General features: G+C 43.0%; 2 protein-coding genes across 4 annotated transcripts; one reads left to right on the top strand and one right to left on the bottom strand.

Annotated features, from left to right (window-relative positions):
* On the bottom strand, positions 1-12,927 carry XPC (XPC complex subunit, DNA damage recognition and repair factor). Of its 3 annotated transcripts, none has more exons than XM_040592969.1 (16): positions 12,795-12,927; positions 11,899-12,100; positions 10,872-10,999; positions 9,941-10,064; positions 9,000-9,084; positions 8,331-8,488; positions 8,009-8,129; positions 6,572-6,661; positions 5,182-6,111; positions 4,550-4,710; positions 4,203-4,284; positions 3,652-3,786; positions 2,991-3,160; positions 2,677-2,770; positions 2,034-2,123; positions 1-1,393 (listed from the first exon to the last, which is right to left on the bottom strand). In XM_040592969.1, exons 1-16 carry the CDS (start codon positions 12,889-12,891, stop codon positions 1,181-1,183), a joined length of 2,880 nt encoding a protein of 959 aa, XP_040448903.1. In that variant the 5' UTR covers positions 12,892-12,927; the 3' UTR covers positions 1-1,180. The 3 variants fall into 3 exon arrangements, with proteins under 3 accessions (XP_040448903.1, XP_040448904.1, XP_040448905.1); XM_040592970.1 differs by having other exon boundaries at positions 11,899-12,097; positions 12,795-12,924; XM_040592971.1 differs by lacking the exons at positions 1-1,393; positions 2,034-2,123 and having other exon boundaries at positions 2,743-2,802.
* Positions 12,928-12,962: 35 nt separating this feature from the next.
* Positions 12,963-16,030, top strand: LSM3 (LSM3 homolog, U6 small nuclear RNA and mRNA degradation associated). Its single transcript, XM_040592975.1, has 4 exons — positions 12,963-13,036; positions 13,913-14,023; positions 15,227-15,322; positions 15,618-16,030. The coding sequence occupies exons 1-4, from the start codon at positions 13,016-13,018 to the stop codon at positions 15,696-15,698; spliced, it is 309 nt and encodes a 102-aa protein (XP_040448909.1). The 5' UTR covers positions 12,963-13,015; the 3' UTR covers positions 15,699-16,030.
* The last annotated feature ends 2,541 nt before the right edge of the window (positions 16,031-18,571 follow it).

Raw genomic sequence — 18,571 nt, 5'->3', positions numbered from 1 at the left:
TCTTTCTCCATACTTTATTCTGTTCTACAAATACAGTACAAAAATAGATTTTTCTGAACATAATTAAATGTAAGCCATTTTCTTGCATTTCAATCTTTCCTCTGTGACAATGTCCAGCAACGACTAAACTGTCATTCCCTTGTATTTCTGAAGAGACAGTGTAATTTAGTTCTAAAAATACTACAAAAGGCAGATCAGCATTTCTGCAACAAAACTGCAGGAAAAGCTTGTGTAGATTTAACATTCCTCTCTCAACAGTTTTTAAATGGGGAACATTTACAAGAACCTTCTGGTTTCAGTGAATTTCCTTCTTGACAATGACACTCAGCCAGTTGTACATGTTTGGCTCCAGAACATATCCACATGGTCTTGATAGAACAAAACTGCAACAAGTCTATATTTAAATTACTTAAGACATACTGAACCCTAAGTGTGAAATGAGGACAGGGCTCCTCCCTTCTGATGCACAAGGTTTCTGAAAGTAAAGGAAGAGGGTAGGCAGAGACACCAAAACTGAGTTTTCACAAAAAACAGGTATTCTTTAGAAAGTACATTTTCAAATTCTTCCAAATCTTGACTGCATGTTTCATTACACCTTGGAAGTATTCTCCCTTCTGCGATGACGGGACAGGTAGTAAGACCAGAATTCTACCTCACCGCCAGTTTGGGTACGGTATGAATCCAAGAGGACGTTTGTAGTCCCCTGACCTGCTCACCACAGGCTACTACACAGCAGCTGCACGCTTTAGTTCTGAGCAAGCAGGAAAAAATGGAAAGGAGAAAAATGGGCAAAGATAGTGCTAATGAAAGGAATGTGTCAGAAAAAAAATTGTTAGTGCTGAGCGATACAAAAGAGAGCAAACTCCAACAGAAAGTCGAGTTTTTTCCAACAGAAAGAAAACAGAATTATTAGTGCTGAGTGATACAAGAGAGCAAAAAACCTCCAAACACAAAGTGATCTCAGAAGGTGCAACTGCACATCTGCTTCTCGTAAGGCTGAGGATAAAAGGATGAATGGAATTTCCTGCGATAGCAGAAGAAACATCTTGATATTCAATTAGGCTGCTCCCTCATAGCTCAGAAACACAAGTGCACTAGAAGACCAAGTCCTTAACTTGCAAAGGATACTTTTGTTGTGACTATTCTTGCATCTAAAGCGGCAAAGAAAAGCTTGTTCTGATCACAGTTTCTCAAAAGGGAACAACTGTGCTGCTTCTCCTTTCTTTTCTCGCTTGCTCTTTCTGGCTGTCTTCTCTTCTTTTTCTTTCTCTAACCAGCGATTCTGGGGCCAAGAAATGGCCACGTTCCCTACTGCAGTCTCTGAACTTGGACCTCCTTCTTCATCAGAAGAGAATGCTGCTCCTTTCTCTGTCTCGGGTGCTGACGGCTCAGTCTGGAAAACACAGGTGTGGAAATTGAAAAATTGCTCTAGAAATCACATAACTACCCCTTTCCAAAAGGGCTTGTCTTCCGTCAAAGTGACACTTAATGACATCAGAAAAGCTGGTGGCTCTCGTTAGGGCTTCTCACCCAAACCAGTGTGTTTCTATTCCTGGATGTCAAGCATTCTTTCAACAGAAGCAAAATATTTTTGATGACGGAAGAATAGAAACAAACCTCTGTTAAAAAGATCATGCTTCTCACCTTTGTCAATGGGGAAAATACACCTGACTGCGTAGCAAAAAGCAGCCCACTCTCATCCTGTAAGCTACATGCTTGGCTTGGAGGAATAAATTGAGGAAGGGGGTATGTCAAAACAGAAAGTAGTACCAAAAACCTGATGCTTTAGGCAACACTGATCCTTGTTCAACAACAATGAATCTTTCATGGACATGACCACATCGAATTTCTGGTGTAATTCTCTCTCCTAGTTGCTAGTCACAGGCTAACAACAGAAAAGATTTTTCAGTAGCTGCACTCTGGAAGCTCTACCCTCTACAGCTGGACACGTAACACATTGGAAAGACTGGGAAAGTCTCTTGGTACAGAAATACCATCCTGAAAAAGAAATCACTAACAGAAATACAGAATACCTTGATGGAGTAGCGTTGCTTCAGTCTCTCTCTGATGAGAAGTCCTTTTGTCAGCAGCTTCCAATTCCCCAGAGCTCTTTTCTCACGCTTCTGTGCAGGATTGTTATTGAAAAGAGAAAAAATTACTGTTCTAAGTTTCAATGTATTTATGCCCACAGAAAATGGAAGTTTGAAGATTTTAAACTGCCATTAAAAGAACCTGTGCCAACTTAAATGTGTCACATTAAAAGATATACATGCCAGTAGGATTCCCGAGTAAAATATACTGGTGTCCAATTATCTGCTAAATACATCCATTACTGTCACTTTCTAATGTGCACCCTGCCTGTAAATTACACCAGAACCACCTCCAAAACTTTTAGCTTCCTATATTTATTCCTCATTTTTGTTTCCCAGCGGCCATAGAGAACTGTTGCAGAGTATGCACCATTTCAGACACTGCTACACACCTGTGCTGCACCCCTGTACTGCAGGCCAGACAGCAAACCCCAAATGGGGCATCTGGGGGACACAACTCGCCCCTCACGGTCACAGAGCTCTGTGCCTGTGGCTTACACAGCCCACCCTTGCTTCGACTGTCCACAGTTTCAATGAAACTGACTTAATAAACATACCAATAAGGAAGCTCCAAAATAATTCTCACCTCCTTCTCCTTCTTCTCTATTTCTGCTTGTTCATTCTCCCAGGCGGCAATGAGGACCTCTTTATACTCCTCACAGACAACGTAGCCATCGGTACTAGGAAGGAGAACACAATCCTCTGTCAGCTACTGGAAGAAAAAAGAAAGGGAGCAAATGCCTGCTGACCCAGCCAAACCAAAAGCTACCGAATACTGACAGAACTGTCTGTCTCATAGGGTCTAAGTGTGTAACTCGTCACATGTACTCCGTAACACAGGGTATTCAACTTCTGCAGGACATCAAAATCTGTCAGCTGCAACGAAGCAGCTTTACGTACACGGGGTGCGAGTAGCCGCCATGAAAATCAAATCCAGTGATGGCCTGAGCACAGTCAATGTCCAGCTTCCGCGCCAATCTGTTCAGATTTGGGAGTCTCAGCTGCACACAGCCAATGGGTAACATGGATGGCAGGAAAAGATAGACATTTCCATATTCATTCCGAGGAACCTGTTATTGCAAAAGTAAAGAGAAATGGTGACACTCCTGCTCTCTGGAGAGAGGTGAAAATTCCTGCCACAACTCAGGGACCCTCCGTTCCTTCTGACCTGACACATTCCACTCCAGTATTCAATTAATATTCACATGACAAGGCACTAGATTTTAGCTGCACGGTTATCTCCCAGCTATGTCCTCTGCCCAGGCCTTGTTACTCAGGCTGTAATGCAGAGAATCAGCAAAACTAACATGGGCTAGGAAAATTAGATCAATGAAATTATGAAGTTAATAGTCTGCACTGCTAGCACTTGTACTCAGGAAAAGAAAGGCCTCAGTGAAGTTTTGACCATTTACTCCTGGGTAGTTACCTCTGAAGTCTTAATCCCCAGTCCAGATGTTACTGACTGATCTCATCTCTCAAACATGCAACTTCTGGAAAAATAAAGCCCACAGCTCCATACAAAACACTTCCTTTAACACCAGGCCTCTGCCTTCCTAGCTACCTTTCCATCCACTGCTACAGGTGGCTGATACTCCTCAGTCTGCCAGCGACCAAACAGCGCCAGGTCCTCTTTGTCCCTGTTTGCAGGCTCTGCAAGGCGTGCCTTCCTCGCCTGGTTGGAATATCCTTTCACCATCTGTGCAAATACAATGACCAAGCCTGTTAACACTACAATAAGTTCCAGCAATTTCAGACTTTCCTAGGACATCAAAGACAACTGTCAGATAAGAAATGCCTATTTCCTAGCTTAAATGATAACCCATGGCACCTGTGTGCAACAGGGAGCCAGATCCAATGCCAGGCTGCCGTTGAAGATGGAAGGGTGCAGTTCTGCCAGATACTCTTGGGGTAGGAACAAGAAAGACCTGGGTTTGGGGTAGTACATAGCAACTATAGGCACAGTAGGTGAAGAGATTCACAGCGCAGCTACCACAAGCTATGCAAGCAAGTGAAAACTCTGCATCTGCTGACAAAAGGCAAAAAACAAAACAGAATGGATCTTGGACTTTAGAGAACAGATGTGTCACACAGGAGGAAGTCAAACTCTCTTACCTTGTAAGGCACTTCTCCAATCCTCACCACTCGAGCTTGCTTCAGCCAAGTGTCCTTGGAGTGCAGCGTGTGTACGCAGTCTCTAAAAAGTCCAGAAGGAAGCAACTATAAACGTTTTGAAGTGTCTCCATAGGAGACTTCTAAACTGTTATTCAGATGTTAGGAATGGCAGAAAAGCTGTATCTAAGTGATACGCAAATGCTGTCTGAGCAGCTAAATGTCTCACCCTGCCTACGCAGGTGGCCCGAGAATACTGCTGATACCATCAAGGTCCTCACAAAAATTAGCTCTTGAATTTGTTACAAAGATCACAGTCACACATGACTGGCAACATGTGTGCGACTCACCTGGAGTAGACAGCCTCTCCCCTGCAGTACCCTAGGATAGCAGCTGACTCAGGATAGATCGCCTGGTATTTCAAGAGGTGCCTCTTCAGTGCATAAAGAGGGTGGTTTTTGTACTCTCCAATCGCTGTTGGTAGAGGCTGATCTTGAAGCTTAACTTGAAACTGGAAGAATTACACAAAGAAAAGTGATTTCACAATTCTCTTGCACTACCCTTTGTAAGAAAATGACTACGGTACGGGTCAAAGGAAAAAACCCCAGAAACTTAATTGGATGAGCCAACAGATCAAAGCACTCTTGTGCAAGTAAGTACTTAAAACTTGTACCCAGATCTACGCATTTTAAAGACTCTCTCGAAGAAGGGTAATGCTAAACTGCACAGAAACCACACTGGTAAGTTGCCAGCATGGGTTGTCCAGTGCTTTTGCGACGGAAATTTCTCTGAACAGCCTCTATTTGTTATTATTTTAATCTATCATTGTATATTCCCTTTAAAACATAATCAATCTGAACATTTCAAGCTCAAATACAAACCTCCTTTCTCATGGAAAGATTCCTAATGATTTTTTCCCAAATGAGAATCCAAGGACTGGACTCCTGGCACTAAATGTCCTCAATAACCTATTGCCATTTACCTCTTTTTCTTCCTTCTTGTCTCTTTCCACATAGGGGCTTTTGTATGGCTGCAGCGTGTCTTCCCACCACTCAGGGTCCACGCGGTTCTTCCTTGTTGCAGTCATCCACACTGGGTCATATCTTTGTGTCACATCCCTGACACTCCCATCATTGTCAAACCCCACAATGTAGAAAAGTGGCTTTGTTGCATATGTGAAGCACAGCTGTGGCTGATCAACGTTGCCATGAACACAGTCTACACACACCCACTTGTCCTCACGTTCAAGGAAAACCTCCAGCCACTGGTCTGTGCCCATCACTTTCCTTACCTCCTGCTGCCCATCATCCTCATCACTAGAAATTATTTTGTTTCTCTTTCTCTGTGCAGGAGGCAAGGCTGGAGCTGTACTTTTTGCTGGCCTAGGCTCAGGTCCACATGAATTTTTGGACAGCTTTGATTCTGAAGTCTCAGTTTTGCGGCTTTTTATAGCCGTTACCTTTGACTTCTGGGAGCCCAGTGAGCTCCTCCACCTTTTAGTTTCAAAATCCTCATCAGAGAGATCACTCTCCTCCTCTGAAACCTCAAAGTCTGAATCACTGCCCTCATCACTTCCACTCTCTTCTTTGTAACACACTTTGGAGGCCACTCGTCTCCGGCGATTGTTCTTGGGCCTCACTGGCCCATCTTTTTCCACTAAACTGCTCTCCCCATTACCAGATTCCTTCTGTTCCTGGCTGCCTGTAGTCAACTTCGATTTGCGTATCCTTTTGGTCTGAACAGTTTTGAGTTTCTTTGGCTCCTTGTTGTCTTTTTCGCTCTCTGAGGACTTCTCATCATGCTTGGCTTTTTTGCAGGGGGATTTTTTTGCCACAGCTTTGGGTGTTGTGGCAGAGCTCTCCTGCCCCTCAGGGGTACCACTGACAGACTGGCTCTTGGATGAGCTTTTTCCCTGCAAAGAAACAGGCTAGGTCACTTTTATCACCATGGCTAAGAATGTGTTAAAAAAAAAAAAAAAGAAAAAAAGAAAAAAAGACTGAAATCAGCACAAGGTGCATGAGACCAAAGGTTAGCAGGCATGGTCAATCTGCACGTCTTAGGGACTTGAAAATTTCAGACAAATGGCTCAAGAGAGGTGCACTCAAGCAGCAAGTGTTTGGTGTCTAAGTTTTAAAGAAATTTAAAACCACTAAAGCATAAGAAGTCTTGCTGAAACATGCAAAACAGGAGTTTTTTTTTAAAGAAGAAACTAAAAATTAAGGCTTTGCATCTTCTGCGCTATAGACAGAACATCATCATCACCGTGGTTCATGCAGTGATTCACTGCAAGCTACAACAGCCAGAAAGCTTTTTGAATCCTACTCTCTAAACCAGTGACCTATTCCTTATTCCACACACCAAACAGAAACTACCTTTGCTCTTGTTTCCTTGAGAGGAACGGGTTGAAAAGACAGCACAAGGCGACACAGAAGCTGTAACGCTCGCAGAATAATTAAAAATATCTGCAAAAGAGAAAATAAAGCACGTTTAACCTTTTTTCAAGGTATATAAAACAAAACCTCTTGAAACTCTTTTACAGTCTGGGTTCTGTCACAAATAATTTTCATTCCTACCTTTTACCCAGTTGCTATAGTATTAAAGCACAGTCTTCTCTGGTCTTATCTACTTTACTACTGTGACAGGGGAACTGCCGTTAACTCACAGATGAGGAACCAATTCCTAAAGAGCCTAAATGACCCATCCTGCTGGAGCAGACACATTAAGACAAACAAATCTGATCTATCCTATCAGGCTCTCATTCTTGATGAAAACCGAGTAAGATGGTTCTAAATCGTGCCTCCCAAAGGTGGTGAAAGCCAACGACATACCATCAGCTGAAGCCAGCAGAAACACAAGCCATTCAGAGAATGTCATTACAGTCACAACTGAGCGGTCAGCAGCTGCGAGCTGGCAACCGCCTTCCTGCATGGGATTCAAGAGAAGCTGCCTGAGCAAGGCTTGCTTTGTCTTTTCCTTCTGTCCCAGCAAGTGACATCTCTGCACTTCTACAGAAAGATTACAAAGCCACCACAACTGCTTCCTGCTTTGCAGCAGAAAAGCTGCAACATCCCATTTTATCAGCAACAGCATAAAGCTGCAAGCCACGCACCTGCAAAGCAGCAGCTTGTTTCTGCTCTTTCAAATGTCCCGTCAAGCTGATCTCCTGTGTTTCCCCCTCCCCTCAGCTGTTTTACCAAAATCTGTGACTTGAAGCAACTGACTCCACTTCTTCCGTTAATCCAATTACACCACAAAATGACTGTAAATTGGAAGTTCTTTTGAAGCCTTGGCCTTGTGCTGCTCTAAAGCAAAGCTCAATTTCTTTGCCCTTCAGTGGTGACTCATTGCAACAAACTACCAACCCTCAACTCCAAGATCTGTAAAGAGTTTCTCTGGCTGCAAGTAACCCCAAAAATTTCTTCACTCAAACTAATAATTCAGAAGAAACCTATTAAGCGGGTTTTCTTTGACCTACAGTGCTAATAAAGCAACACAAAGAAGCCAAAGCATACTTAGAAACAAGTGGCTCTATACACTACACAAAGCCATCCACGGCAGAACACAGAGTGCACAGTGACACCAACCAGAACTAGAGGCTTCAGTTAGGCACAGTTCAAATTAAATAATTTAATCACAGGACTCCAGATAAAAATACAACAAAAAGAAAAACCCACAGAATCATTTAAGTCACCAATTTGTTTTCTCCAAATCCATCCCTCAAACGCCACTTAGTGTATGACCTGACAGCATTACAGCACTGATTTGGCATCCAAACTCGGCAACCAACCCTGCACTTCCCAGTCACTTACATGAACCAACTCCTCATCATCCCGTGCAGCATAGATGGCAAAGCGCCTCTCCAAAGTTGACTGAAGGGGCTCTCCTTTTCCAGTGGAAAGTTCATCGTTGACAGTGAAGGTTCCAACAAACCTGAAATATGAGACACCTACTTATGGTCTAGTGTTTGTGACTGTATTCTTAAACTTCATAATTGACCCCTTCCTTCTGCAAAAACAAGCAGCTCTCACCCTTGTATTTAAAATTAGAAAAATCACTAATTACATTTACCCCTCTCCCTGAACCCTGGCTCTACATTCTACATGATAGCACTATTAGGAGAGAGTGTTTTACCATTTCACCAAGTTGGAAAGGTAGAGAAGGTCCACTTGGCCTGCAGGCACTTTTGTGAAGTGGGTGGGGATGATGGATAGACCAATAGCATGAAGATCTGGCTGGCTGCAGATCCTGTTTCTATAGAAACCATTTGCTAATAAACACAAGAGGTGAACCTGAGAGAAAAAAGTTTCTACAGTGAGTTCAGAAGAGATTTTCTTTGCTGGAACTATTGTCCACGGTAGAGATGAGGAAGGCTTTACTGCTCCTTGTAACAGAAACAGGCAGCAGTGAAGCCTTCCAAGCATACACAGGGTGGACACAGGGCTGTCTTCAGATCACCACCAGAAGACAGCAAAGCCCTGCAGTCCCTGTCAGTGTTTTCCACTCTATATGACTGATGGTTTAACCCGGACAGAATGAGCAGATACTCACTTAGTGGAGAAATATACACCCTACTCACATGTGCTTTGATTTCAAATTCTACTAATGCAGTCACTGATGTTTCTAACTTACAGTTTAGGAGAAGTCTATAATGACCATTCTTCAGTCCTACAGCCTTTTTATTTTCTTACTTTTAGCCATGCCCCCACATTATTTGATGAAAATTAGTTTCTTCTTCGTTATGAATCAGTTCAGACATCTTTATGCTCAATTTTTCTGCTGCCACAGTTCTGTGACTAATACCTTATGTGTGTCCTCACGAACCTCCTTGCTGAAACGTTTCATCATTCTCCGAAGATACATCTCAAACTCAGCTTTCCTTTTTTCTCTGCATGAGATTACAAGAGAAATGGATGTTGTGGATCTTCTATGGCCCTGCTTTTCTAGATTCCTGAACTGGATCAGTTCACAAAGAGAATCCACCCCACAGAATCTTCTGTGCATGCTTAATAACAATTTAGTTACTGGCTATATGAAAAGGCATGCAGGATGCATATGACTAATAAACTGCAAACTCCACATACCCGATATACCATATACCACATACTCCATATAGCATACTGAGAGCTTGGTATATTCAGATGCCCTAAATCCTATCTAACTTTATGTGCCTACAGTTTCCCACCAGACAGCTTTGGATAGCTCCATTCTAAAACTCAAAATTCACTGTCTGAATTGTTTGACTTTCAGATTACTGCTAGCATTCCATTCAGATTCCTGGAAAGAATGGTTTTCTCTTCATGGATGAAGTCTTTCACTTAGAGACAACAGATACTCTGGTTGTTTTGTTATGAAGGGCTAGCCTGCAACACTGCCCACCCTGCAACAGCATGAGACATCATCAGGCCTTCAGCCACCACACAAAGAAAGCTCTCCTTGGTATAATGCTCTCTGATGCTCTGTCCCTGGTTTGTAAACGTAGGTATTAAAGCACAATGAAGTTACATGCTTTGTTTTCAAGGGATCTGAAAAGCCTCCATTCCCACCAACCTCCACTGAAGATTTCTGATAAAACTGTCAGCATGTAAACTGTTCTCCAACCCACTGCCTTGCATCGCTCCAACTCAACAGCATGCACAAAGTAGGGATTTCCACCCAGAACAGCGCAACTCAGTGACAGCCAAGACTTAGCATATTTTTAACTTCATCCTTCAATGGCCCTTTACTGGCTTCCCTGTCCTTACCTCCTCTCTCTTTTCTTCATCTGCTCTGGAGTTTCAATCTCTATCTCGACAGGATTGCTTGGCAACACCACTGCCGGAAGAACAGGATCTTCTTCTAACTTAGCTGTGGCAGGTTCCTGGAGTTCTGGAAAAATATGGTAAGTAAACATGAAATAGATGTGCCAGGGAGGTCTGACAATGGGATAAGAACCTACCTATTCCTCCTCAAGGGTTTGAACAACCTACAAACCGAACATCCCCAACAGTTACCAGCTCTTGGATGTTCCATAGCACTGTGTGCTCAATTGTTTCTAGTAACTGTGCGATGCCAGTCACCTGCTGTTGAGGAATCAGCTAAGCACAGTCTAATGGCAAGTGACTGTTGCAGGCAAACTCAATCAGCAGCAAAGTGAATGAAGCAGATGTGACTTGAAAGGTACTTGTAGAGTAGCAAAGAAAAAAACTGACAGCTGTTCACTTTAGAAGGTATAAATCTGTAGCAACAAAATAGGAAGTTATGAACATCATGATTCTTATCGCAGTTTGTTGATGGCCACCTAATCTAGCAGCTCAGTTGGTTTCATCTCCACTCCTCTTTACTAAGAAGTTGCAGTTTTGAATCTTCAAACTGACTCACTCTTAGCTGCTACAAACACCTGAAAAACTGCTTCCTGCACAGTAGCATAATTTTAACGTAAGCCAACAAATATTCAAATTCAAGGCACTACCACCAGGTCAGGAGCTGTCTGGCTTTTTTCTGCTTTGGAACCATTCTAAAAGCATTGTGACATATGAGCTTTTAAAAACACAGATATGCACATGGAGCATGCTTTAGGTGCACAGAGTATATACATTTACCTGAATCCAAATGAGAAATGATTCAAAAATCAAATTTTAAAAAAGGTATGCAAGGATAGTTACTCCTTGAAGTGAATAAACATGCAACTGTTACCCTCTACATCCTCCCATTCATCTTCACTTTCATCATCATCATCACCAGTATTGTCTTCACCCATCTCTTTTTTAACAGGGGATTCTCTCTTCAACTTCATCTCCTTCTGAGGGGACTTCAGCAAATCACTGTTGAAGTTATCAAAATGTCATTAGCATCAGGAAATGTAGGTGCTTGTTTATTTAAGAGAAATAGAGAAAGAACACCCTAAAAATGGGGAAATCAATAAAGCATGACCTCTGCATCAGTAACAACAGATTCTTTGACAATTAAACTACAGATAACTTCTTTGTAAAGCAAACTGACTTTGTCATAAATAACCAGGGGCACAATGGAGCAACATCTTTTCAGTGCAAACTTCAGTTCAGATTCTGCAAGGATGTTTAGGAAGATGCCTGAAACTACAAAAGACCCCATCCTTTGGAACAGCTTGTATAAATAGATCCTTAGAGAAATGGTTTGACTGAAATCATTTGTTCTCACTGAACCTTCAAAGTGTACTGATATTCAAACTGTTTGTTTCACTACACTAATACCCAAGGCTCTGGCTGGCCAGTGAAATGAAAGCAACCAGTTTAATTTCTTTTTATTAATTAATTTGCTACAGCAATCTACACAGGTAGACCATGCTGATATTATACTCAGATTTCAAAAAATACCACAGAATGATATGTTACAAGATTTTTGTTCATCCTTTTACATCCAAACCTCTGGCCAACACTTCCACTCATGCTGGATTCCGTAACACTTCCCTAGTCCTATGTCAAAACTGTAACAAATTAAATAAAATTTTACATTTAAGCCATTGAATTTGAAAAGGCTCACATATTTGCTTCCCATGCAATCTTCCTCAGGACTGACTCTGCAGTGAATAAGACAGTACTTCTGTCCAGCTATGTGATACATATGTACTAAATTAGACAGACAGCCTAAAACAAACTGCTCAAATGCATATATACAGCCCCGGGCCCTAAACAAACAACACTAAGAGAAAGCTCCTATTGACCTGAATGATACGTAAACTTACCTGCACATTTCTTCTTTTTTAGGATTCCTTTTATTTCTAGTATATTTTTTATCTTCTTTTATTAGAGATTTTGCCCCTTTTTGTTTTGAAGGCTTATTTGCTGAGTTGGAAACTCCAGTATCACAACCGTCTTCCTTCCTGCTAGCCAAAGCTTTTGAGTCATTATTCTTTACACCGGGCGTTTTATCTTCAAAATCATCTGCTGCGACAGAAGAGAGGAAGGTACGTTAAAAGGATGAAGTTTCATCTCCATGGCAATCAGAAACAATACCTCCACGGGCTTCATCAGGGCCAGTTCCAGAAGAAAGTGAGCACTGGTAGTGAGGAGCACGGCATTGCTTTGGGTAAGTAGGTAAGAATCCAACAATGAGACGCAAGGAAAATACTCATCATAATGTAACGCACAAGCAGCACATAAAGATTCCGATGGTCCTACCGACGGGGCCAGTTGAAAAACAAGCACCACACTGGTCAGCCACAATAAATTATTGTTTTGTAAAGGTGCTCTGGGGAAGTTCTCCGAGGGTCCGGGGCCCGCACGTGAGGCCGGGCCCGGCGGGGGGTGCGCGGCCCCGCCACGGCTGAGGTGAGACCAACCCCCGCCCCCCCCGCGGCTCCGGGCCTTGCCCAGCGCCCCCCGGCAGAGCGGGGCCCGTGTCGCCCACGAGTCTATCCCCGTCCCCGTGTGGCCCCCGTCCCGTCCCACGGCGCTGCGGAGGACGGGCACCCCCTGCCCCAGCCCCTTCCCTCGCGGGGGCTGCCGCAGCGCCGCGCTAAGGGGGAGCGGCCCCCGCTGCCCCCGCCCCTCCCGAAGCACCAGACACCTGGGGCGGCCCCGAGCACCGGCGATGGCGCAGCGCCCGGCTCGGCCCACCACAGCCGCCCCCCGCACTCACCCTCCTCCGCCGGCTCGTCCCGCGGCGCCCCCAGCCCCCCGCGGCGCCTCTTGCTGGCAGGCGCGGGCCGGGGCGCCGCTCTGCGCTTGGGGGCCATGGCGCGGCCCCGGCGGCGGGCAGGCGGCTGCCCCCGCTTCGCCCCCGCCCCGCGCCCCCCCCGCCAGAGGGGAAGGGGAGGGGCCATAAAGTCTCGCGGGAGAGCGCGGGAGGCGGTTTGAAAGATGGCGGATGAGGTGGACCAGGTGAGGAGCTCTCGCTTTCCCTCAGGGCGGGAGGCGGTGGCCGGGTCCGCGCTCCTGCCTTCCCCTAGCGGGCCTGGGGGAGTCTCCTCGGCTGGAGGGGCGGGGGGGCAGGGCAGGCTTCGGGCTGCCCGGCTGGCGCTGGCCGTACCCCGCGGCAGAGCCCCCCGCTCGGGCAGTCTTGTGAGGCAGCGCTCTGTGTGGGGTGAGACCCCCTCACGGCCCGGGGCCTGTGCGCCTCGCCTCAGGCACGTCTCCCACGGGAGCTGCCGAGAAAAAAACCCCAAACGCTTATGGCACTGCCTCGCTGAGAAGGAATTAGGTAGTACGCTGCGGGATAAACACAAAAACGTTCACGCGTTTTAGCTGTGATCCTAGAAGTTTGGCTTTACCACACGCGAGGGACCTCAGGGCGGTGTGCGTTCAGGTTTCTCGCCTGCCCTGGGGCCTGGCCTGGCTGCTGTGTGGCTGGGCCAAGCCTCAGGGAGAGCTATGTGTTTGGGGCAGCGCGTCACCCAGTTAACTGGTCTGTGCTGACAAACATGTCAGCCTGTGTTTGGTGCTGGTTCGTGCAGAGTAGGCTTTGTGCAGCAGTATGGGTGATGGTTGCTGGTAAGGAATATAGTTTATACAACTGTATGTGTGAGGCTTGATTTCTGCAAACTAAACTGAAGTCTTAACTTGTTTTGCTCAGGCTGGTGAGCATCTGTAGAGTAGTAGTATCAGCCGTGCTCGGGTTCATTGGGATGTGAAGGAATGGGTTGGACTAATTGCATCTGTGTTCTTACCTGTTTGTTTTCTTTGGCTCACAAACACAGAGAAATGGAAAATTTCATAGGCTTCTGTACAAATAACTTTCATAAATTTATTTTTTTTTAGCAACAAACAACAAATACTGTAGAGGAGCCACTTGATCTCATCAGACTCAGTCTAGATGAGCGTATCTATGTCAAAATGAGGAATGACAGAGAGCTCAGAGGCAGACTACATGTAAGTAAAATTTTCAAAACACCACCATGCTTATCTAGCTAAGCACTGGGCAGTCTTTTTTTCATGTACAAGTTTATTACACAAGGTTACCTATAATATCCCATTGATTGTTAAAAAAAATGAGATTAAACCCACATGAAATTGTAACATGGTTAAAAGTTAAAAGTGCAGAAGTGGTTAAAGGTAAGTTAAAGATGATTTTAGTTACAAGGCCTAAAACCTTTCTTGTATCACAAGTGTAATGTGATTGGTAGAAAAATCTAATTTATTCAGTACTGTCTGCTATTAAATGTTTCTTTAGCGAGCGAAGAGATACATTTTGTTGTTATCTCCTGAAAGATACCAAGCAATTCATTCCATTGTTTTTGGCTTCCATTTCTGTGTCTCTAAAATAAGGAACGATGCTGCAGGCCTCTTCTCATGAAGTATCCTGAGGTTTCTTTAAGACGGAATTAAGAATGAGATTATAGTCATCAAACAAGTCAAGTATCTCTTAAGGCACACCCTATGAGGATATGATGGGATATGTACTCTGCTGGATTCTCTGCAAATGTCCTTGTTTAAGTGCTTTCTTCTGAGAGTGATATCTCTCTTGATGAGACAGATTTTTTCTTTCTATTAAGCCTGCCGTCCTCTTTGAGTACTGTACTGTGTTTGGGAAGAGAACCAGTTGCCCTGTGCGTTGATTGAGCCTCAACGCCTTTGGGAACACAAAGATGAGGAGAGATCCATGAGGCACATGTGTAGCTTGCGATGTGCTTTTATAAGGTTTTTGGAACATGTGCTTATTTGAAACTTTTGTAGCATTGTATGAATTACAGCTTTCATATTCTTTATGTTGGCCCCAGGCAATCAGTTCCAGGAGGCTGGACTGGCAGCAGAGTATGTGTAGCTGGTTTAATGTTAATAAAGTGTGTCTGTCTCTGCGTTTTTACATGTGTTCTCACTGAATGCTTCAGAGCTGTTTCCTGGAGGAGCGAGCATTCCAGTAAATATGTTTTCCTTCTTTTTAATGCTGCAGGTCCCAATTTGTTCATGTTTGTTTAGAATTATAACTGATAACTGCTTTGTTTTGACATAGTGGCATGTTTTTGTCAAGATTAGGCTAAATTAATGGTGTCTGAAAGTCTTGCTAAAATTCTTATTTTAATAAGCTCATATTTGAATTTTGGAAGAAATAATGAACTGACTTCATTCCTACAGGCATATGATCAGCACTTAAATATGATTTTGGGTGACGTGGAAGAAACTGTAACTACAATAGAGATTGATGAAGAAACCTATGAAGAGATTTATAAAGTAAGGACTTAGTGTATTTATCCCCATAAAAAACTTTTAAAACTGAACTATATTATACTGTTGAAGTAGTTTATTGCTGACTACTTTTTGAATCAAGATGTGACAGAAGTTTCGGGCAAGACTGAGTGTTGGTTGTATTGATCTCTTCAGCATGCCAAAATGTTTTATGTTTAAGCTTATATTTGTTGGAGTTGTTTCTGGTGTTTTGCTATGATTGAATTTTGTCATATGTTTAGCAGATATGTTTTGTAAACTATGCTTTTGTAAATGTAAACTTTCCTTTCTTTCTTCATAGTCTACCAAGAGGAATATTCCGATGCTCTTTGTCAGAGGTGATGGTGTTGTGCTTGTAGCTCCACCATTGAGGGTTGGTTGAAGCAACAAAGGATTTAACCTTGTTGGAAAGTTTCAGGCTTTTGGACAATGGTTTGTGTTTCAATTATGTGTCTCAAAATTCTGTACATGTTTTTTATAGGATGTTTTTCTCTGTTCATTTGGGAATGGGAGGGACGGGGAATGAGTTTGTCTTGCAGAAGGTACATGTAGTCAACTGAAGCAGTGTAAACACAACTTGATTTTTTTCAGAATTAATGTAACTGTTGTAAATTGGCAGTCATGTCACATCAGGAAAAGAAAAAAAGGGTTTTTTGATCTTCACAATAACACTGTCTTAATTTTTTGTTTTAAATAAATTCGGTTTATCTTTCAGTTTTGACTTGTCCTGTTTTTATGTTGGAGACATTCTTACTTTCTATAGAACTAGTGCTATATTAAGTTGTAGTATGTAGCCTCACTTTCTGAGAAAACAGTAACTTCTGTGTTAATTTCTGTCCTTACTAATACCAGAGTCTTACAGATTGATGTTTGGGGGGGGGCAATGATTCATGCTACACAAATCTACAGTGCTATAATTTATGGCTTTTTTGTGTTCAAATTCTTGCATATGCTTGTAGCAGGGAAATAGTGTATGTATATGCATTTTCCACTTAAGATACGCGAAGAAGATGGGCTTCTTTACAATGTCTTCAGATTTTTTTGTGGCTTTGTTTACAGAGCTGTGGTTTGCAAGGCTGTAAGTAGAGACAGAGGATGTTGCCTTGCATGCTGCTTAGTTGCCTGCTGCATGTATTCACTTCCCACTGTCTGTAGCCTGTTTCAGTTCTTGAATACATTAAATTCTCCTGAATGCTTAAGATGCTCATTAGTATCTGCAGTGAAGGTGTGCTAGAACCCTGAACAAAGCTCTTTTTTAAAAAACATTTTCTTGGGCCCACCCTGTTTGCAATTTATTCTCCTTGTATATATAAAAAAGGCACTTAGGCTATGAAATGTTTTAATATATATGTTTGAAAGGCATATAAGAGATGTTGGGAATGTCCCAGTGTGAACCTACAAAGCTTGACTTGTGACTTAGTAATCTCAATTTGTCTAAGTTCTTTGGCGTTCTCTGTAGGGCTAGCAAAAGTAGCTTGCTCTGGCACTTTCTCCTACAATTAAAATCTTCATAGCTTAGTCTATGGCTTGTGACAGTGATGAGGAATGCAAGGTCTGCCTTGGTAAGCTCCAAGCCAGGTGGTTCTTAAAGGATACTAACTTCTTTTCGCAGTAAAAATACATACATTCAGAAGATGAGTGTATACTTAATGCTTTTTGAAATAAGGAAAACGGGGACTGATACAAAAGCTGCTCTGGCTTCTAGGTGGCATCTGTACTTTGTTCTCATGCATTGTCCTCTAGTGCTAGGACAATAGGCATGATAGCCGAAGCTGAGAAACTACTGAGAATTAGTGTATTTGTAGCAATCGTAGTATTAAATTTTTAATCACGTGGAGACTTGCTACCGTATTCCTTGCACTTTTTTCTCAAAGGACGAATTGTTCCACTTGTACACACATGCAAGAATTTGTTATCTTAAACCTCTGTACAATGCTGTTTTCATGTGTAGGTCCCTTGTATGCAAATGAAAGAAGAAAGCATCTGTACAACTTACCTGGTCTTCATTCAAATAATGTTTACAGTATGCAGTGGCTTTGTAGCAGACTTCCCTCACTATACCATCCTGGTGTGAAGTTGGTCTGGACTAGGATGAAAACAGTTCTATGAGATTCCTATCTCATCTCCTCCTAGCATGCTGTCTCTGCAAGAGTTAGCTCAGCAAGCATCAGCTCCTGTTCCATGTGTACACAACCCCTCTTGTTGGAAGAAAGCTAGTGATGCTACAAGCCTTCCCCTTCTGGAAGGGGTACAAGGATGACTGCAGTGAGATCCTTTTTAGTCTGTTATCTTCTGCCACTCTAGAAGACCAAAATAAATCCTCAGGGAGAGAGAGTAAGAATATGTGAATGCAGTGATAGTCCTCCAGTTCCTAGGTATCAGCACATCTGGGAAAGAAGAGAATGTGTTTCGCAGAACCTGAGGAATTTCTTTTCCATTAACTAGAGTACCTCTTTTTTGAAGTCTGGTAAGCCCCTTGCTGTGTATTGTTATGGTCTGTCACCGGCTGAGCATGTGTTCTCTGAAGAAGTACTTCTGGTTTTGGCTTTGGTTTGGGCTTGGTTTTGAACTTGCTGCCTGTCACTTACATGTGTGACAGACAATGTTGGTTTGGTTGCATTAAGAGACAGCAGACTATACATTTACCTTGCCATCTTGTCTACTCCTACTAGTCCTTCAGTTTTCTCTTTTCCAGGTTGCAAAGAGATTTTCTATTTAATCAATTTTTGATGAAAGCTGCTCCATTCCTTTTTGTACTATATGATTTTTGTACTGGATGACTGCCATGATACATGAAGTATTGGTACATCAGGAACTTCTGCCTTGCTAAAATTTAGAATTATTATCTGTTAATAACACTTGCTAAGCTCTCTGAGAATGGTAATAGAGATGTGAGGTTTACATATCCTTTACTTGAGCCATGCTTGCCAGCATAGACATTTATCTGTATGTCCACTATATCTATATCACATACAATCAGCAGTTTAAAGGGGTCACCTCACCTACATGGCTCTCCTAAATCCCTGTAGAGCTCTTAAATAGTCTCATTTGTCACCACCTGCTTCTTTTGAAGTTTTAAGTGAGAGATTACGCATGGTGATTGCTAGCATAATAAATGTCTAATTGATTTCTTGGATATTTACTGTCTGGTTATAAAGATGTTGTGGTTTATGTTGCTGAAGTGTCCAGTAGCATCTTTTACCCACCCTCCAGTTTGAAATGGACTCTGCAGAGTGGGAGCCAGTCTAAGCTCCT

This window comes from Falco naumanni, chromosome 4, assembly GCF_017639655.2.
Source record: "Falco naumanni isolate bFalNau1 chromosome 4, bFalNau1.pat, whole genome shotgun sequence".
NCBI classification, from domain to species: Eukaryota; Metazoa; Chordata; class Aves; order Falconiformes; family Falconidae; genus Falco; species Falco naumanni.
This window is presented reverse-complemented; position numbering and strand designations above follow the sequence as displayed.

Excerpts from the sequence above, each read along its gene's own strand:
- XPC (XM_040592969.1), bottom strand. The coding sequence starts at position 12,891 with ATGGCCCCCAAGCGCAGAGCGGCGCCCCGGCCCGCGCCTGCCAGCAAG. Across the intron at positions 4,711-5,181 it reads ACAAGAAGGAAGAAAAAGAG|TTTCAAGTTAAGCTTCAAGA; the intron begins GTAAATGGCAAT and ends TAATTCTTCCAG. Across the intron at positions 3,161-3,651 it reads CTGTAGCAGTGGATGGAAAG|GTTCCTCGGAATGAATATGG; the intron begins GTAGCTAGGAAG and ends TTGCAATAACAG.
- LSM3 (XM_040592975.1), top strand. The coding sequence starts at position 13,016 with ATGGCGGATGAGGTGGACCAG. Across the intron at positions 13,037-13,912 it reads TGGCGGATGAGGTGGACCAG|CAACAAACAACAAATACTGT; the intron begins GTGAGGAGCTCT and ends ATTTTTTTTTAG. Across the intron at positions 14,024-15,226 it reads AGCTCAGAGGCAGACTACAT|GCATATGATCAGCACTTAAA; the intron begins GTAAGTAAAATT and ends TCATTCCTACAG.